Genomic DNA, 21,142 nt, shown 5'->3' on the forward strand with positions numbered 1-21,142 from the left:
CTTGATAAGAGTCCTTGTCACCTGGCAAGGGCTGTTTCAGACTGTTGTTTCTGAAAAGAAAACCCTCAGACTTTTGAGATGCAGTTGATGAAAATTATCGTTGACTATTTTGTTTCTGCTAATCATTGACTTTAAGTTTCTTTTTCCCTTAATGTCTTATAGTCATAAGAAAATGTCTACCTGACTTTTCCAACATTTATTTTTGCCAGCTATAATTTCTACTGATTTATTTTATTAAATAGTTTTAAAAAGACTGACTTTGAATTATTTTTGGAAGTTGCCTGACATCATTCATAAGTAGACAAATGTATAAAGAATTCAGTAGTCAAAGGGCATTTATCTAACTTTTATAGTCTCTTCTGTCTAAATGTACCAGGAAAAAAAACATATTTTTTATACCATGAAATGAGAGAAAAGTTCATGAAAACAGCATAGGTTAGAAAAGAGTTTGAATAAAGCCCCATCAAGGTATCAAAAATGTTGATGAATCTGTGAAAGATAGAAAACAGTAAATTTATGAAGAAACATGGTCCAAGGTGCATAAGAATGCAGAAGTAAGAGCAATGGAGGAAGGCCCAAGTTCAGATACAAGGAGATGCAGATGGCCCTAAAGCATTCACAGGGAGAATGGTGCTAAGCCAGGAGGAGTTGATTAACCATGCAGGGCAAATTCACACACACACACACACACACACACACACACACACACACACAACACTCCTCTTTCCCTGCCTATTTTTGTATGGCCCACAACCTAAGAATGGTTTTTACTTTTTTTTAAATTTTTATTTTATTTATTCATCTTAGAGAGGAGAGAGAGAGGGGAGGAGAGAGAGAGACAGAGAGAGAGGAGAGAGAGACAGGGGGGAGGAGCTGGAAGCATCAACTCCCATATGTGCCTTGACCAGGCAAGCCCAGGGCTTCGAACCGGTGACCTCAGCATTTCCAGGTCAACACTTTATCCACTGCACCACCATAGGTCAGGCCGGTTTTTACATCTTTAATGGTTGAAAAACCATTTTAAAAAATATTTTCTGGCCCTGGCCAGTTTGCTCAGTGGTAGAGCGTCGGCCTGGCGTGCAGGAGTCCCGGGTTCAATTCCCAGCCAGGACACACAGGAGAAGCGCCCATCTTCTTCTCCACCCCTCCCCCTCTCCTTCCTCTCTGTCTCTCTCTTCCCCTCCTGCAGCCAGGGCTCCATTGAAGCAAGGTTGGTCCGGGCGCTGAGGATGGCTCTGTGGCCTCTGCCTCAGGCGCTAGAATGGCTCTGGTTGCAACAGAGCATTGCCCCCTAGTGGGCATGCCAGGTGGATCCTGGTTGGGCGCATGCGGGAGTCTGTCTGACTGCCTCCCCGTTTCCAACTTCAGAAAAATACAAATATATATATGTATATTTTCTGGTATTTTAAATTTATGGCATTCAAATTTCAGTATTCACACAAAGTATGTTAGCACACAGCCAAGCTCAGTCATTTACATAGTGTCTGCTTTTGCACTGTAATGGTAGAGTCAAATAGTTGTCACAGAGATCTTTTTTTTTTTTTTTTTTTTTCATTTTTCTGAAGCTGGAAACAGGGAGAGACAGTCAGACTCCCGCATGCGCCGGACCGGGATCCACCCGGCACGCCCACCAAGGGCGACGCTCTGTCCACCAGGGGGCGATGCTCTGCCCATCCTGGGCGTCGCCATGTTGCGACCAGAGCCACTCTAGCGCCTGGGGCAGAGGCCACAGAGCCATCCCCAGCGCCCGGGCCATCTTTGCTCCAATGGAGCCTTGGCTGCGGGAGGGGAAGAGAGAGACAGAGAGGGAAAGCGCGGCGGAGGGGTGGAGAAGCAAATGGGCGCTTCTCCTGTGTGCCCTGGCCAGGAATCGAACCCGGGTCCTCTGCACGCTAGGCCAATGCTCTACTGCTGAGCCAACCGGCCAGGGCCTAATTTTTTTTTTTTTTATTCATTTTAGAGAGGAGAGGGAGAGAGAGAGAGAGAGAAGCGGGGAGGAGCTGGAAGCATCAACTCCCATATGTGCCTTGACCAGGCAAGCCCAGGGTTTTGAACCGGCGACCTCAGTATTTCCAGGTCGACGTTTTATCCACTGCGCCACCACAAGTCAGAACAGAGATCTTAATATCCACAAAACCTAAAATACAGGCCTTTACAGAAAAAGTGTGCCAAATCCCATGCTAATCCATGGATAGCAGTATTTCCATGCAGTCTCTAAACACCTGGACAAACTGATACCTCTTCAATTTCTTTTCTCAGCCCAGGCCGATCTCACAAACCCCAGATGCACAAACCCAGCCACCCACTCATCGTTTCCCTTGGATATCTTATAGGCACTTTCCACTCAACCTGTCTGATGGAACATCTGCTTGTACACCTGTTGGGCAGATAAAATGTATTATGCTCACTTTGTTAAAGTTGCCCAGGTGGTATTAATGTGTGTTGGGGTGGGCTAAAGGCAGGCAGAATCCTTGTAGCCTGGGGCTTGGTTTTGGGATTAAGCCTGTCCCACCCTTTTTGGTGTGAGGTGGTACAATCCTATCATGCCTCAGAGAAGTGACTTTGTATTAGAGACTTCCCTGTTATGTATATTGGATTAAGGGTTTGGATTTCTACACTATAAAAGGGAGGCAGAACGGGACTCGCGCTTGGTTCCTGAGATTAGCATGAGAGAGCAGAGAGAGTAGAGCCAGCAGCAGGAGGAGGCCACGTGGAGGAGGCCAGGAAAAGCAGCCAAGATGGCGGAGTGCTGAGTGAGATGCCAGTTTGTGCAGTTTGACGCTGGAGAAGGAAGGAGATGGGGAACTGAGGAGAATAAGTCTGGTGAGCTAGAAACCTTTGATTCTAGGAAACTCGGATAAATCAGTAGTGTTGGGCAGATAAAATGTATTATGCTCACTTTGTTAAAGAGGCCGTTGCCCAGGTGGTATTAATATGTGTTGGGGTGGGCTAAAGGCAGGCAGAATCCTTGTAGCCTGGGGCTTGGTTTTGGGATTAAGCCTTTCCTACCCTTTTTGGTGTAAGGTGGTTGTTGGGCAGATAAAATGTATTATGCTCACTTTGTTAAAAATAGGTGCTGCCCACATGAGGCCGTCGCCCAGGTGATATTAATGTGTGTTGAGAATTGTTGTAGCCTGAGGCTTGGTTTTGGGATTAAGCCTGTCCCACCCTTTTTGATGTGGGGTGGTGCAATCCAATCATGCCTCAGAAGGTGACTTTGGGTTGGAGACTTCCCTACTTTGTATATTGGATTAAAGGTTGTGAAGCTACACTATAAAATGGGGGCAGAACGGGACTTGGCGCTTGGTTCCTGAGGTTAGCATGAGAGAGCGGAGAGAGTAGAGCCAGCAGCTAAAGGAGGCCACATGGAGGAGGCCAGGAGAAGCAGCCAAGATGGCGGAGTGCTGAGTGAGATGCCAGTTTGTGTAGAGTTTGTATCTGGGATAAGGAAGGAAATGGGGGAACTGAGGAGAAGAAGGCTGGTGAGCTAGAAACCTTTGATTCTAGGAAACTCGGATAAGTCAGTGGCTTTGTGAGCACTGAGTGTGACTGGGTTTTGGAGCCCAGTGTGTATTTTTACTTGCCCGCCGGGTGCAAGGTAGGATTAAAGGCTATGGCCCATCAGTTTTTGGCTCCGCGGTTTCTTTGCCGACTGTCCGAATCCAATGCGAACCTGCAAGGGCCGGGCTGCTCTGATCGTGGCCCTGGCTGTGCCTGCTGGCTTTACAAGTAGCTTTGTGAGCACTGAATGTGATTGGGTTTTGGAGCCCAGTGTGTATTTTTACTTGCCCGCCGGGTGCAAACTAGGATTAAAGACTATGGCCCACCAGCTTTTGGCTCCGCTGTTTCTTTACCGATTGTCCGAATCCAATGCGAACCTGCATGAGCCGGGCGGCTGCTGTGATGGTAGCCTTGGCCGTAACTACTGGCTTTACAACACCCCGTCACACTCCTCCCCAGCCTCCCCATCCCCATAAATACCCACACCAGCCTCCCTGTCACTCAGGCCAAAATCTGGGGAGTCATTTTTACCTCATTTCTTTCTCTCCCAGCCCCATCAGCAAGTCCCATTTAGTTTTGTTTTCTGTCAAACTTTGCTGTGTTCCTGTTGTACACTTTGGGCCAACCATGTTACCTGTACCTATACGGCAGTCAATATTTGGTAAAGGAATGAAGGGACAGACTTAACGTGCTGTCAATAGGTGTCTCATTATGTTTGAGTGATTAGAAATTAAATCCCAATAATAACAAATGCAATTGTATGGTATAGCATTTGTCTTGTGAGATGGACAGGTCTCTAAACTTCAAACAGATCCCCAATCAAAACACAACTTTGCTTTTTAGACTTTCCTGACAGCTTTTGATTGAGGTTCTCAAATTATACCTTTTAATGCTCTGTGGAATTAGAAATAAAGATATGCAGATGCCTTGGAAATCTAGAGATAAGATCCCATGTCAAACAGTGGTTGGTGTTCTCTCTGGGACCAACTCAAAGTTGGATAAGGAATACACCAACTGATAATAAAATACTTCGCCCTGTGTGAGATTCCTATGATCTGCACATGATTCTGGGGAATAAGCATCCCCAAACATAAGCCTTTTAAAGATTTTATTTATTCATTATAGAGAGGGGAGAGAGAAAGAAGGGGGGAGGAGCAGAAAGCATCAACTCCCATATGTGCCTTGACCAGGCAAGCCCAGGGTTTTGAACCGGCAACCTCAGCGCTTCCAGGTCAAAGCTCTATCCACTGCGCCACCACAGGTCAGGCCCCAAACATAAGCCAAATGGAATTTCTCATCAGCCAGGCAAGTTGTGAGCTTGGAAAAGGTTAAATTTGATGAGAGAAATACAGGAATACTGTATAATATGTCTTATACCTAGTTCTCCCAGTTCCAGGAACAAAGTGTTTCTAATAGGTTACACACAAAGTTAATCTAAGATATGGAGGTGACTACCAACATAACTAAGTGAAAGTGAACTAAATATTAAAATGGAACATCAGAATTCATGCGCTGCAGCAAAAGCAGAGCTTAGAGAGAGAACAAAGAGCAGTGAATGCACATACTAGAAAAGAAGAAAGATCTAAAATCTAAAAACAAAAGAGAGAAAATTAAATCTAAAGTAAGCAGAAGAGAAATAATAAAAATTAGAACAGAAAGCAATGAAACTGAAAATAGGAAAACAACAGAGAAAATCAATGAAACCAAAAGCTGGTTCTTTGAAAAGGTCAATAAAATGGCTACATCTCTAACAAGGCTAACCAAAAAAAAAAAGAGAGACAAATTATTAATATCAGAAATGAAAGTGGGGTCATCACTACTAATCCAATGGACATTAAAAAGATAATAAAAGAATATTATGAACAACTCAAGGTCTTCTCTGTCTTTTCTTCTGTGTTTGAGGGGAGGGGAGATAGTTCTATAAAAATAAACAGACAATTCAAATAACAAAAAAAAATGCAAAATACAAAACAGAAAAAACTACACAGTGTTTAGCAGTGGTTCCCTTTGGTGGTCAGAACTTGGGGTATAGAGGGGTGGAACATGGGCTTTTTCCAATTGTATGCTCTTTGAACAAGTTGACCTTTGAATCAGGTATACTCATTTCTTTGCCAAAATATTTATTACATGATAAAGTCATATAAAGGAGTTGAAAGCAAAAACCCACTGATATCCTCACCCTCCTACTCTTTCTTCCCCTCCTCTCCCTTCTCCTTTTTCTTCCTTTTCTCCTTCTCCTCCCCTTCTTCTCTTCCTTCTTCTCCTTCCTCACTACCACCATCATCATCTCACTCTCCTTCTCATCATCTTCATTATTATCCTCCTTTTGCAGGTGAAGAGTCTGAAGCTCAGAAATGTTAAGTGACTTGGAACATCTGGGAAAAGAATCAGCTGGGTTGGAATCTAGGTTGACTGCCTTCAGTGTCCTCCTTTTCTTGTGATGTTTATAACACATTACAAAAGGCTGCCAACACAGTGAAATGGTTTAAACACACCTCCCCCCTTGCATCACACTGTAAGATAATTGGCCCTACAGAGACCATTATTATCATTATTAAATTTTATAAAATCATATATCAAAATCAAATAGGATTTTAGTAATTTTGTGAGTCAGGGCACCTCGGCCCTGACCCATAAAAAAAAGAACTATTGAAAATACTCTGCATCTATTTTATACACCAGAATAGTTTCAGTAATTATGAGATCCTTTCTAAAACTTTAGATCTAAGTTTCAATATTGGTTCACTATCTTCTATTTAAAAAAATGTTCAAAAGGTCAATAGGTTACCCATTTACTCATAAAATGCCTTCTAAGAATTCTACCATTCTCTCAGCAGGAAGAATGTGACTGACACTGACCTATTTGAAAATGTGACCATTTTAAACTTCCAGTCAGCTGCAGATGGGTTTTGTTAGTTGAGGTTTGAATCAAAATTCGTTCAGACATTAGCATATTTCCATATGCCCCACTGATAACTGAGGGGGAAAGAAAGCTCTAGATTTAATCTAGTGCTGAGCAAATGGCATTCATTGTCCCTCTGATTTATGCTTGTGTTCTGCAGTATGATTTTTTTTTTAAAAAATCAACATTTCTCTCATCTTTGCCATAAATGTCTATGAGAAACAAAATGCTCAGAGAAATGAAAATATTTCTAATAGGAGCAGATTGAGAAAGACCAAAGAAATCAGGAAGGTTAGCCATGATCTTTGTTATATGTTTAGGTTTTTAAATTTTTTTCTCGTGTGTGTGTGTGTGTGTGTGTGTGTGTGTGTGTGTGCGCGCGCGCGCGCGCGCGCGCCGCATGAAGTATCACAGGTCTGACACATCTGCAGTGAAGTCCTAAAGCAACAGAGCTGTCAGGACCTCACATATAAAAACCTAGCTTAATCCCCAAACTGACCCTGTGAAATAGGTATTATACCTGTTTTGGAGATTGAAGGCTCAAAGAAGTAAAGTTAAATATTTTGCAAACAAAGAATTGGCTAGCTAGATACCCACTATATCTCCTTATATTCCAGAGAGCGCCCTCTACCGTAAAGGCAGCAGAGTTGAACTAAACCTTTCCCAGACTTCCCTTGCAGCTAATATGTAGATACGATTGAAGATCTGCCAAACAGACGCCCTTCCTTGTAAGACATTTGGAAATTGGAAAGGGAAGCAAGAGCTGTGCTACTGCTGCTTTTGTTGTTGCTGATGGCGAGCAGCATCGTGGGGTTTGCTGTGTGTTAGGCTGCCAGCATGGGTCACTGGTTCAAGCACAGGGCGCCCTGTTCTGTGCCCCCCCCCCCCCCATTCACTAAGCTAGGGCAATTTTCATTTGTTATCTCAAGAAAACATATACAAAGCACAACGGAGCCAATTATTTGCTTTCAGTCACCAAAGCCTCAGTTTCAAGATTCCAGGCACTAAATTTCCCCAAGTTGGTAGAGGCAGGCAGTCAAAGAGGAAATGACAAGAGCTCTGTTCCTCTCACGCCCCTACACCCCTCATCCCCAGACTGAGGCGTGGATGAGTGCAATGAAATATTATAGAAACCCCATGATATTCAGGAGTCCTAGGACAGAGAGACTCTTGGATCCTTTCCTGGGGAGCATCAGAAGAGGCCCTGGGGTTCCCTGGACGCAGCAGGGCAAGGGGCAGGTAAAATGGCTGCACGGGTTCTCCGGGAAGCCAGGCGTGCCAGCACACTGCTAGGGCAGCATCAAGGACCAAAGCCTAAGTTCTCCCGCCATTCCCCTGAATTCTCCTCAGGGAGACCAGGCTTTGCTGCAGCCCTCGGGTAAGAAGGTGAGCCAGCCCAGTTTACTGACTTTAAGGGATTATGCCCTTGGCGTGGACAACAGCAATACCTTAATACCTAAATGAGCTCTTGATTTTCTCCCTCTGACCACTGAATATGTTAATGTTAGCCTTCAACAAATAGATCAAAGAGATCAATGATAACTTAGTGGTCAAGCAAGAAAAGGCATTCCAACCTGGTGGTTAATAACAGAGTGTCTGGAGTTAGAGTTATAAGCTGTCTGTAGATTTCAAATTCTACCTCTATTAGTTTTTAGTATGTTGATTAACTTCTTGTACCTCACTTTCTTCTGCTATAAAATGCAGACAAGGTGTAAGAATTAACAAGTTTACTACTGAAGTATAGTAAATGTATCACATAAGCTACTAGCACTAGCTTCCAAATCTGTTTTTATTATTATTATTATTTAAATTATATGCTTATTCTTCACTTTAAAATAGGTACAGTAATACCTACTTCCCACAGTTGCTGTAATGTAAGAACCTGAGAAAATTTTTGGAGTATTGGCATGTCATTGGCACTGAAAAGTGTAGGTTCAAATTGATAATGGGATTCTTTCGGAATAAATTATACATTTTCTTTTCTATTTCTCTCCAAGCAGGAAAGATGACTTGGCTAGACTTTGTGTTTCCAGTCAACATTTTTATCTATTGAATTCTTTTGTTGACCTAAGAGCACCATCCCCACCTTTGAGAATTTCACAATCACAATGCAAAATCAAGCTACTTGGCCAGATGAGTCAACTCAGGTGCCTTTTAGGTAAGATTTACATCAGTAGTTCTCAAACTTTAGCAAGGAGGGCTTGTTAAATCACAGATTCTTGGACCTCATTCCCAGAAATTTTGATTCTGTATGTCTGGGACAGGCCCCTCAAATTTGTATTTCCTCCAACTTCCCAAGTGAGGCTGAGCTGATAGTTCTGGACTGGGGACCCCTTTGCACAGCACTGGTCTACACAGACAAGGTGGAGAGGCTTTTGGTTATAAGTCAATATCAAATAGAAAAATTCTTGCCAAAGAACTTATAATGGGTTGGGCATCAACATTTGTCAAGAGAAGCAGAAAACAGTCACACTGCCACTGTATGTTAATAGAGTCTGAAACCATAACAACAGTAATGATAGGCATTTGAGTTTTGGCTAGGAACCAGACTTTTTTCTAAGCCCTTTGCACATATTAAATTTATATTTCTATTTTTATCTTATGGATGTCTTTAAAAGTATTAATAACATTCTCTGAATCATCTTTATTACCATCTCATACTGCCATTCAAACTAAATCTCCTCATTTTTGTTTGTGTCCATGATTTGATTAACAGCAAGAGGTATGATTTATTTGGCAAGAGCTATAAAAAAAAAAATAGCAAACTGAAATGCACGGGATGTCCTCAGCTCAGGGATGGCCAAATGGAGCCCTAGATGAACCAAAGTTTGGATGAGTCAGCTATTTGAACAGAGAAAAGCAGTGGGATCAGAGGCCTCAGAGGCCTGTGGTACAGGCATCCAAACTCAGTAGCACTTACACTTTAGTAACATTTTGAGCAACAATACCACATGATATAAACAGTCTATTATTTTATTGATTTTATCATTTTCTTCGCATTTAATTTTTTAATTTGATTTTTGTTCTTTTGTTGTATAGGAATTCTTTTATATTAAAAATAACAGAAGGATTTTAATAAAAGCAGTTTGAATCAACATGAGAAACATGGCTCACTTCAAGAAGGCTCCATGTATAACTTAAGTTTGAGAAACTCCACATGATAATAGTGCTTTTAACTGAAAAGTCTATCCCAATAATTCCCAGTGGGCCAATTTTGCATCCCAGGGGACATTTGGCAATGTCTGCCGGCATTTTTGGTTGTTACAACTAGGGGGATGCGACTAGCACCTAGTGGGTAGAAGCCAAGGACGCTGCTGAGCATCCCACCATGACGACAAAGAGTTATCTGGCCCAGCATGCCAATAGCATCGTGGTTCAGAAACCCTGGTCTAACATAGCCTTTCATCAATCCATAGCAAGAGGAGGGGTGCAATGACTTACAGACGGGTTTTTACTTATGAAATTTACAAACTAAGTCAGAAGACAAAACCGACAAACAAACAAAATGAGACATGAAGTAATTAGAATCTTATAAACTGGGATACTAGAGATTAAGAAGATTTAAAGAAGACCCTCAGAAGCCAATTAATATAATTTCCCATACAATGCAGAAATTTCTTGTATGAAGACTCAAGCCTGATCATCTAACCACTTTTTGAATTTTTATAATCATGAGGAGTTCATTATCACCTGAGGCAGAAAGCCAATTTCATCATTGGAAGACTTCTTGATGTGTTAGAAAATTATTTTTTGAATTATGCCTAAAATAAACCATTCTAGTTGCTTACCCTTTTGGCCCCCATTTGGCCATTTTTTGACTTAGAGCTACCACAAACCTCTTTCATGTAGATCAACAATGATTTCTCAAACCTACATGTGAAATTTTATTTTTATTTTAATCCAATTTTCAGGTTGTTCATTTTGAAACTATTTTATTTTTTCTAACCAATTAGCTACTTCTCCTAGCTCTCTTTCTAGTTTCAGCCTTTTTTGTTCCTTTTCCCCAGATTTATTTAGATACAATTGTCATATAACATATGTAAGTTTAAGGTGTACAACATGTTGATTTGATTCACTTACGTACTGCAATATGATTATCACCATAGTCCCAGCTAACACCTCCAGCAAGCCACATCACCACCATTTCTTTCTTATAGTGAGAACATTTAGGATTTACTCTCTTAGCAACTTTCAACTCTCTTTTTTAAGTAACACAAAAGCAGATTTTCATCTCTAAAACTCTGCCTGCTCAGGAAAAAAAAAAAATTGCTACCAAATATGGGGATTGAAGGATAATATTTACTTTTATAATTTGGAGGTATGATAGAATTAAGTAGTATAAAAGAGTTTGAATATGTTTTTACAAAGTAGAGTTATATGTACTAAGTACTGGTGATGAATGGGGATTTTCATGTCATTCAAACAACGGGTACTCCATATTACTATGTAGCAGGCATGTGTTGGGTGCTATGGGAAGTAACAGAGTAGAAGACATTATCTATGCCTTCCAAGAATTGAAAAGTTCTCTTTTTACCTAATACAAACTTGACTCTCCACAAAAGGAATAAGGACATTTTGAAGACCATAAATGAGATCTTCTAAATTTTCTTTATAAATCTGTTTTAATTTTTAATTATAAGGCATAAACACTACTTCATGTTTTAAAAATCTAATGATATCACATTAAGTTTTTGGGAAGTGACTAATGTGTGTGTGTTTTTTTTATTTATACAATCTGATCATTTGAACTTTCAAAGGTTTGAAATGTCCTTGAGCCATTTTTTTGTGAGTGTTTATTTTATGGCAATCATGGTTATCTGGGAACTGGAATTTGGCACACCATTCAGTAGATTCCGCTCAAGGCAGTTCTTAGTCAGCTTTCAATGTCACGGAAGCTAGCAGCGTGCCTAACACATGGTAGGCATTCCATAAATATTTGTCAAATGAAGAAATACAAAGATAAATGGCTTAACCTACTAGTCCACTCTGTTCTTTCCTCTGGAATTTTATGAACGTATTACCTGTGTCCCTGTTAGCAGAATAATCATATAGGACTTTATATGGAGTTATTTTCATATCTCATGGGTTATATTTTACTCATTCTCAATGGATTGCAATTTCATTGATCCTTCACACCCACACCATCGTATCTCACAGACATGTCCTACTGAGTGAGATATCTGTTGAAATAAGCTATTAATACTTCCTTCTTTCTTAATTTTAAAAGAGGTGAAAGTTTCTCTTTAAATAAAAACAACAAAAATGAACAAAGCCCACAATCATAAATTTCTTAACTATGGATAAGGTTGCAAATAGGTAAAAGATTACTTATATCTAACCTAAATATTCTAACAGGCTTTTCCTAGAGATCTATGACATCCCAACAAAGGTGAGGAGACAGGAAGAGATGGGAGAAAGTGGAAAGTTATCTGAGAAAAGGAAAAAATCCAGTTTGAGGGTTTTCAACAACCAATATAGTAAGTCCTGCACAAGGAGAACACTGCCAACCAGAAGATGCTTACCTTTGCACCCCTCACAGGTCAGCGCGTTATAATGGTACCCAGACGCTCTGTCTCCGCAAACCACACATAGCTCATCTCCTTTTATCCGCCCTGCCGACGCACCCATTCGGGCCTTCTTTGTTACAGGAATTTCTGCTACCTCAGTCTCTCCGTGGTAAAGAGTCTCAACTGGCATGGGTTTGAGTTCATATACTCCGGGAGCATACCACTCTTCAGGCTGCTGTGGGTAGAAACCCAGGTTGGAATAGTAGGATGATGAGGAAATCTGTGGCTGGACTTGGGGAAACTGAATATTGTTGTACTGTGAGTATGATTCCACTTCTAGATTTTGTCCCAGAGTACCTGCTGTTGGTTCTGTTAGGACACCTGGACAAAAGTGACAATAAGACTAGAATTAATGTTGTTATTCTATAAATTAGAGAGATAGGTTAGTGTATAGTATATTTAGGAGTGTGGGCTCTTCTTAGACTGAAATGTTAACTATATAAAAATTAACAAGCTTTTTTACATTAAAAAAACCTACATAAAAATTAAAGAACTAAATACTCTTTTAATCCAACAATCTACTACTAGAAAATTCATTTGATGATATGTTTGCATCTGAATAAAGAAATGTTTGTGTGTCATTTGCAGAAACATTTGTTAAGAATCATAAATCAAAAATGATTTACATATCCATCAATAGGCTTCTAGTTAAATAAATTACATTATGTCCTTCTACTGAAATACGATGTCGATGTGAAACAACAATTTAGATCTATATGTGCAGATGTGGAAAGGTCTCTAAAATATGATGCCTTTTGAAAAAAATTAAGCTATAGAATAAAGTGTCTATGTATATGAGTATTAAAAAACCCTTTGTGCATGTGAGACAATTTTTTGCACAGTACAAAAAGAACAGGATGATGGTGAATGTGGGAGTGAGGTCACTGCATTGTTTTCTGGGGTGGGAGACTGTGTGATCCTTTCACTATTTATAATTTTTCCATATATATGTGTTACTTTTATCATTATAAAACAAAGAAGAAGCTTAAAAACAAAAAAAGAAGAATGTAGTTATGTATGCCTGAAATTATCTACCTGGGTCCAAAACCTAGCTCTATTTTATTACTTGCTATATGTGCATGTTGACAGTTTCCTTAACATCTTTAGGTCTTGGTTTTCTCTTCATAAAACAGGGTGTAATACCCACCTCGTAAGCTGATGTAAGGATTGAGATAATGCATGCACAATGCAAATGCTTTCTTAAATGTGTGCACACATAAAGTGCCTGATAAATCGTAGCTGCCATCAACATAGTAATAATATGTATTTAGTGTTCCTACTGCCATTATATAATGAGGCCTTTTTCTATAAAACCTCAAGGTAAAAGAAAACTATCAGGTTGTGAAAATGCTCTTGTTTCCTGGAAACATTAATGATGGCTCTTTAGAAAATAGCAGTGTTTACATTATGCAAATACTAAAAAATTTCATAGACATAAATAGGATGTAGAAGAATATACAAATGTGTTTGATTCTTCAAAGCACAGTCAGGCAACCCTAGACCAAAATTCCAACTCCATCTCTATGAACAAGATTTTGAGCAAATTACTTAAACTACTGATAACCCTAGTTTTTACAGTTTGTGATCTGTACTAAGGGTTCCTGAAGATGGACACGACACAGACCCACAGTTCCTCATCTGAAACTTTTGTAGTCACCTGTGTTTTCAAATTCAGAGTTGTTTAGATTTTAGAACAGAATACAGTGCTATTTCTCCCAGCATGGTCTGGGCCAGAACCCAGAATCAAACAGCAGTATTTTCCACAATGCACATGTACAAATACTCACACTAAGAGGAATAAATAAAGGCCTTAAACACCCTCACATTCATTCATTAATTTCAGAAGAAATTTGTGCCACATTTTGAAAAAAAATACAACAACTTAGTTTTTAGAGTCTTTGGAATCTGTAATGGTCGATCAGGAGTTATGGATCTATGCACCTACATGTACATATAGAATGTTCTTCATAGTGCTCAAAAGATGGTTGATGTTATTATGATGATTATTACTATTACTGTTAGAAAACTTGATTATAGAATTCTTCCTAGTGCCAGGCACTTGTATACTCGCATCCTTCTCACAAAATCCTATGAAGTAAGTAACATTATTATTCCCTTTACAAACCAGTGAGTAGCCTGTGGCATAAAATTTAGGCAACTTTACTCCTATCTTCCTAAGTAGCTGAGCTTTGGACTTTGGGAGTGTGACTTCAAAGCCCATGGGCTGAGCTGTTCTTCTCTAGAATAACTTCAGATGTGTGATGCTTTAGAGCAGGGGTCTCAAACTCAACTCAGCATGTGGGCCGCAGAGCAAGATCACAGCGGTTAGGCAGGCCACACTAGGTCTACAAAAGGCAACTGTTACGCAACACTTTTCTCACTGCAGTTGAAAACAAAAAAAAATCAGTACAACAAGCACAATCGTACATGCAGTTTACTCAGTGTCACAAAACGACCAGAAACTGTAGTTCGCATCACAACTGCTGTTAACTAAGCTAATATCTAGCTAGGATGCTAGAGAAATGAAAAATACAAGTAGGCCCCTAGGCTTACTTAATTTTATCCAAAATATTTTGAACTTCGTGGATTAGTCTGCAGGCCGCACAAAATTGTTCGGTGGAGCCGCATGCGGCCCGCGGGCCGCGAGTTTGAGACCCCTGCTTTAGAGCATAACAGGAAAGCTTTCTCTTCCTCTCTCTGTACTTGAGTTCTTTGGTCCCTTCAGTGCTGCTGCTTGCACTCTCACTAGGCCTGCCGGGCTCAGCGTGATCCTCCTCCTCCTTTCTTTCTTTTCCAAACAGTCCTTGAATGTTCTTGCTGATTCCACACTCAGGAACTTTCCTACAAGCCTGGGACTTCCCTCAGTACAGCCATCCCTTCAGAGAGCTTCTTCTCACTAATATCCACTTCCCTCTAAGTTTTCCTTAAAGTATAGTTTTCCCGACTCTAAGTCCCTGGGCATCCTGGCTCTGAAACTATCAATACTTATACGGTACTTACCTTCCCTGCCTGAGTCAACTTTTGCTCCTCTATAAAGAGAAGACTCCATGCTGGCTAATCTTATAGTTCTTTATTTCTAAAATGTATGTAAGTATATGATTAATGGTCTATGGGCATTAAAATGCATGGCTTTTTGACAATGGCAAAGCGGAGTATATGTATATTTAATGTTCATTGAAAAGAATGCTTTCTGCTTCGACCCAGGAACTGATTGACAGAAGACAAAATATACAACATCTGTGCAAATTTTCATTTCCTCTCTTTATACTTGATTTATCCATACAAAACCAGCATTGACACAGAATATTCTGGTAGACAAGAAGATATGTCTAATGACCACAAAATGAAAGGATATAAAAATATGGAATTATAACAGAAAAAAGATATGAATAAAATCTTGATCTGTTTAATAATTAAATATGACTAAAATTTCTGGCGTGAATAGGATTTAAAAGAACTTAGCATTAAAAACAGTTTCTCTTGCACTTGTATCCAGGTTTTATCCTCCAAACTATCTTTCCCTCTAAACTCTGCCTCCCTGCCCACAAGCCCCAGTTTCTCACCACCTACACTTCCAGGAAGGTTAAGCAATTTGCTTGAGCTCAAGCAATCAATTAATGACAGAATCTGGATTCTATAGAATCCAAGGAAATGTGTAAGTTTTTCTCCTCACATGACAATTCCAAGATTTCTGAGCATTATTTCAACAAAACCAATCTTTTAAAAATCAAGAGACACAACGAAGTTCCAACTCAACTCAGATCATGGTATCAATACAATACAAATGTCTGCAATCATCTCAATGAACATGGAACACTTTCACAAAGACATCAATTCTATTACACGAAAACAACAAAACATGGTAAGAATATGAGATCAGTACATAATATTGCTAAACAATGCCTCTATTCCCAATGTACATCAGCTTCTAGGATTTCAGTGTCCCATCAAATCTCTATGGAGTAGAGACAATAAATATACAGGCAACCTCCAATAAAAAAAATCCACATATTCAAAATGGGCTACTTGAACAACTTCTACTGTGAACTGACTATGAGTCCTTGAACTACTACCTAACATTTTTGGCTCAATTTCTTCTGTAAAATGGGGCAATTAATATCTAGCCTTGCTATCTCATAAGGTAGTTCTGAGTATAAAATAGTCATTGAGCACCTCCAGTATTACTTGAAATGTTAAAGGGTTTCCTTGAAGAAGAAGGAGAAGGAGGAGGAGGAGGAGAAAAGATAAAAAATATGAACAACGAAATGACAGTACAATTGAATCTAAAAGACAAAATGAATAAATATATAGAACAGAAACAGACTCGTAGATACAGAGAACATTTGACAGTTGCCATATGGGAGAGGGGTCAGAGGAATGGGTGAAAAGGTGAAGAGATTAAGTACAAATTTGTTGTTAGAGAATGGTCATGGGGGATATAAAGTACAGCATAAGAAATGCAGTCAGCGCCCTGGCCGGTTGGCTCAGCGGTAGAGCGTCGGCCTGGCGTGCGGGGGACCCGGGTTCGATTCCCGGCCAGGGCACATAGGAGAAGCGCCCATTTGCTTCTCCACCCCCGCCCGCCCCCTCCTTCCTCTCTGTCTCTCTCTTCCCCTTCCGCAGCCGAGGCTCCATTGGAGCAAAGATGGCCCGGGCGCTGGAGATGGCTCTTTGGCCTCTGCCCCAGGCACTAGAGTGGCTCTGGTCGCGGCAGAGCGACGCCCCCTGGTGGGCAGAGCGTCGCCCCTGGTGGGCGTGCCGGGTGGATCCCGGTCGGGCGCATGCGGGAGTCTCTCTGACTGTCTCTCCCCATTTCCAGCTTCAGAAAAGTACAAAAAAAAAAAAGAAATGCAGTAAAAAATATTCTAATAACTATGCATAGTGTCAAGTTATGTAATGTCTAACCACTATTTTCATGTATAGCTGAAAATAATGATGTATGTCAAGTGTAATTGAAAATAAAAAATGATTATAAAGAAAAAAATTTAAAAAACAAAAGCTTTTGATAAGTTGAGTGCCATAAAAAGACATGTTTGTTTCCTAATGAATCTAGCAGAATCCTGACTCTAATGACATTTAATTGATAGTCAAAACCTATAGGTCTGTTTTGATTATATAAATTATAAGATACTTTTTCATTTATATACAATCACTGAATACTTACTATTTGCCAGACTCTGTGCTAGACCCTGAGGATAAAACAATGAATAAGACAGACAGCAGAGAGAAAAGGCTACAGCCTTTCTTGGGTGTGAGTGAGTGAGTGTGTGTGTGTTGTGAGGTAAATCAAAGACTGACATAAAACCAAGTAAACAAACCCAGAATTTTCTGATTGAGCATAAATGAGGAGGGGCAGAGGTAGGTCACCATTAGAGTATGCTTTCTGAAAAACCCAAACTTATTTCTACTTTAAGATAATTTAAAGAAAAAAAATATATCTCTAATTTGGAATGTTTTTTTTATTTTGTATTGAATTTATTGGGGTAATATTGGTTAATAAAATTATACAGGTTTCAAGTGTATAATTCTATCTGTATACTGTATTGTGTGCTCACCACTCCAAGTCAAGTCTCCCTCCATCACCATATATATTACCCCTCTACCTTTCTCCACTTTCCCTTGACCCCTTGATTTTTTGGAATCAGTCAATCAGGGAGTTGGAAAATTTGGATTTCTTATTACATAAAATCCTACATGAATGAGAGTATGAGATTTGAGAAAAGAGTTTTTCAATGGGAGCCCTTGAATGGATTCCAGGGGAGTTTGAGACCTGCGAAGGAAAGCAGAATTCTTTCGGGCAGAGAGACTGTAGCATTTAATAGCTTCTTAGGGGAGTACCAAAAAGGGAAATTTCTGAGATGATGGAAGTATTCTATATACCTATCAACACATTAGTCACTAACCATATAGAAGATTGAGCATTTGAGACATGGCCAGTGATAATGAAGAAATGAATTTTTCATTCAATTTTAAATAATTAAAATTTTAAATAGCTACATGTAACTAAAGATATCATATTAGTGCAGCTCTAAGGAGTTTGTAGTCAAAACCACTGTGTACCCAAATGGAAGTATCAGGTTCAGGTAACAACAGTGGCACCTTCCATGATCTCATAGCTTCTAATGAACCTGACCAAGGTTCTAGGTTTTATTCGGTTTTTAATTTCTGGCACGATGTCAACCATCGTAAATATACCATGAATGTTTGTTAAAAATGTTTCACGAGTGGGAAAATGGCCTTCTCTGCCTCATTTAGTTCTTAATTCATGGTTTCACTAACTCGATGCTCCAGCTTCATTTGTAGACTTGGTTGACCTTCTCGGTGCCAGGCCTTTGAGATGCCTGTGCCTCTCCTTGGCTCCACAGCTGACCCCTCCTCTGCGAGGTCTGTCCAAGCTCCCCCAGATAGAGCTGAGCTCTCCTCACCTCTCTACACGCCTCTACTACAGCACTTGGGAGCAAGTTATAGTCATTTTTGTTTGTTTGCAGGCTCATCTGCCAAGCTAAACTTGAGGAGGAATGAGTCGTACTTTATGGACAAATCTGGACACAGTTAGTTCACCCACAGTTTGCTAGATGTATGAACCTGGAAAAGATATTGAACTTCTTTAACCTTCTGTTCCTTCCTCTGTAAACTTGGAATAATCCCTAGGTGAGAGGTTATAGTGAAGACAATGTAAACAGCATAGTGTCTGACACGTTCAATACATTTTAATTATTATGGTGGTTGGTCTGTAACCTCTTTGGATAATTATATTATACATCATATCATATCATATCATATTATATTCACACTTCTTTCATCCCTGGCACCTTACACAAAGCCTGACATAGTGTAAATGTTTAATAAATATTAAATTTAAAGAATAGAAAATTTGCTTTCCAGCCTTTCAGCTAATTTCCATTTCTAAATATAGTGTCTGTCACTTTTAAACCTCACATCTAAACAAACTAGGATACTGCCAAGTCTGTGGTCACAATATATTCAAAATTGTAATTATTGCAAAAATGATTAGAGTTCCTCTTTCAGCTAGAAATTTAAAAGGTAAGATGCTGTTCTGAGAAGACTATTAAAATGGGCAAAAGGTATTGTCTTCATTCTCACCTATGTTTTTATTATGATCCACATCTTATTTCAGAGAAAACCAACAGCTTAGGCCTGAAGCTGAACTCTTTACTCATCTGATTTTCTGTAGGCTATTAGGAGAAATGTGCTGCGAAACTAGTTCAGAAATTGTTTCTCAATCTCTTTTTATTTTTCTCACCACAACCCACAGTGTGAAATATATCTTATACCTTGACCCCTGTACACACTTAGACATAAATATATATATAAAGTAATTGAAACAGAATTTCTATAAAGCAATACTTATCTTGACATCTTGAGGTGCACGCTGACATTTCTATTCTCCTCTCCTTGTATTCTCCTCTCTTCTTTTCTATTCTGGTTTTTGATGCTGGTCACATGCCACAAAATAGATTTCATAACCCACTGGGATCTGAGACTTGCCATTTTTAAAACTTTGCATTATATATATTATACAATGTTATCTCAAGTGTCCACAGGCATTATTGGTAGAACAGCTTAGTATTTCACATCACTGAAACAATGGTACTAATTTTACATACTACCCAATGAAGAATTTTAGGAAAAACATACTTAGATGTAATCTCAATATAATACTCACCTATTTAGAACCCTATAAACATCACCCCACCCCAACTTCTCACCGCAGTCTCTGGTTCTGACTGAACCACCTTTGATAGAGATCTGTTACTGTCATCGCGAATGAAAGTCCCCCACATCTGCCCAGTCCAGTGGCAGAAGCTCGACCAGGAGCACCTGCAGACAGTGTCCTACCTTTAGCAGGTTTCATGCTCATCGTTTCCATGACAAATCCTGATGCTGTGCAGCTGTGGCAAGGGCTCATGCGAACTGAGTTCTCTAACTCCTGAAACTGCATTACCATTCTTCCCCTATTCCTAGCAACTGAAAATGAGACTAGGGAAGGAGTGACAGAGGCCAGAGGTTGGGTGGCTTACTGATTAACTTCATTACCGAGCAGAATATTTGCAAATGTTTCTGAGAAAAGTCCTCGATGCCAAATTGCCTTAGTAAGCTGGTAACCAGTCTCTTAGATAAACATTTTGAGGGAGCACTTTAAGAAATTTGGGAGGTGGATTTCTTTAGAAGGTAGATTTGTTCTAAAAGTGGAATTGGAGGAGTCAAGTGCCAGGCTTTAGGTCTTGAAAATTGTTCCTATCAAAAGGCTACAGAATGGTATAGTGTTGTAACATCAGGAAGCAATAAAGCATAATGCTTAATAGTGTGAGGCCAAGTGATCTGAGTTTGTATCCAGTGTTAGGTGAGATTGTGCTCTTCCCAAAATTAATATATTGAAGTTGTAACCCAGTACCCCAGCAGGTGACATTATTTGGAGACAGGATCTTTACAGAGGTAATCAAGGTCACTAGGTTGGTTCCTAATCCCATAAGACTGGTGTCCTTATATTAATGGAAATTTGGACACAGAGACCGACACCCATAGAGAGAAGACACTGTGAAGAGACATAGGGACAAAAACAGTCAGCTCCAAGCCAGGAACAGATTCTTCCCTCACAGCCCTCAGAAGGAACCAACCCTGCCAGCACCTTGACGTTGGACTTCTTGCCTCTAGTTTGGTGAAACAATACATTTCTGTTGTTTAAGCCACCTGTATGCAGAACTTCATTGCAGCAGCTTTAACAAAATAATACATTCAGGATCCCTTGGCATTCACTAGCTCTGCGGACCATGGACACATTTCTGAACCATTTTCTGCCTCAATTTCCTGATAATCATGTAACTTCATAGACTTATTATGAGAATTAAATAAAATAATATTTATAAAATGCTTAGCAATGGGTGGCTATTTGTCGTTATTATATTGATGTTATGATTATTCAGCTTTGGACTCATGTTTTACGGTCTTGCATATTGAGTAGGAATCATTTCTGCAGCATAACTGGTAGATTTCAAGCTTGAAACTGATTTATTTTTTGTAAGAGAGGCTTTAGAATAGGACTCAGGAGGTCCAGGGCTGAGCTCAGGCATAATGTAAGTAGATGCACTACATAACCTTAGGCCAGCCTCTTAGCTTCTGCAGGCTGCATTTGTATACATTAACAGACAGT

At 39.8% G+C, this 21,142-nt stretch overlaps 1 protein-coding gene across 8 annotated transcripts in view; it reads right to left on the bottom strand.

Moving 5' to 3' along the window:
• Positions 1-21,142, bottom strand: part of NR1H4 (nuclear receptor subfamily 1 group H member 4) — a 75,749-nt gene that overhangs the window by 30,533 nt on the left and 24,074 nt on the right. For 5 of the 8 annotated variants that reach the window (XM_066356882.1, XM_066356900.1, XM_066356890.1 and 2 more), the window contains exon 5: positions 11,926-12,291. In XM_066356882.1, the coding sequence (XP_066212979.1) occupies positions 11,926-12,291 (366 nt within the window). Of the gene's footprint in view, positions 1-11,925; positions 12,292-19,830; positions 19,960-21,142 lie in introns of those variants that run through there. The other 3 variants (XM_066356876.1, XM_066356868.1, XM_066356921.1) reach the window with 2 other exon arrangements.

Source organism: Saccopteryx leptura, chromosome 1 (assembly GCF_036850995.1).
Source record: "Saccopteryx leptura isolate mSacLep1 chromosome 1, mSacLep1_pri_phased_curated, whole genome shotgun sequence".
Taxonomy (NCBI): Eukaryota; Metazoa; Chordata; class Mammalia; order Chiroptera; family Emballonuridae; genus Saccopteryx; species Saccopteryx leptura.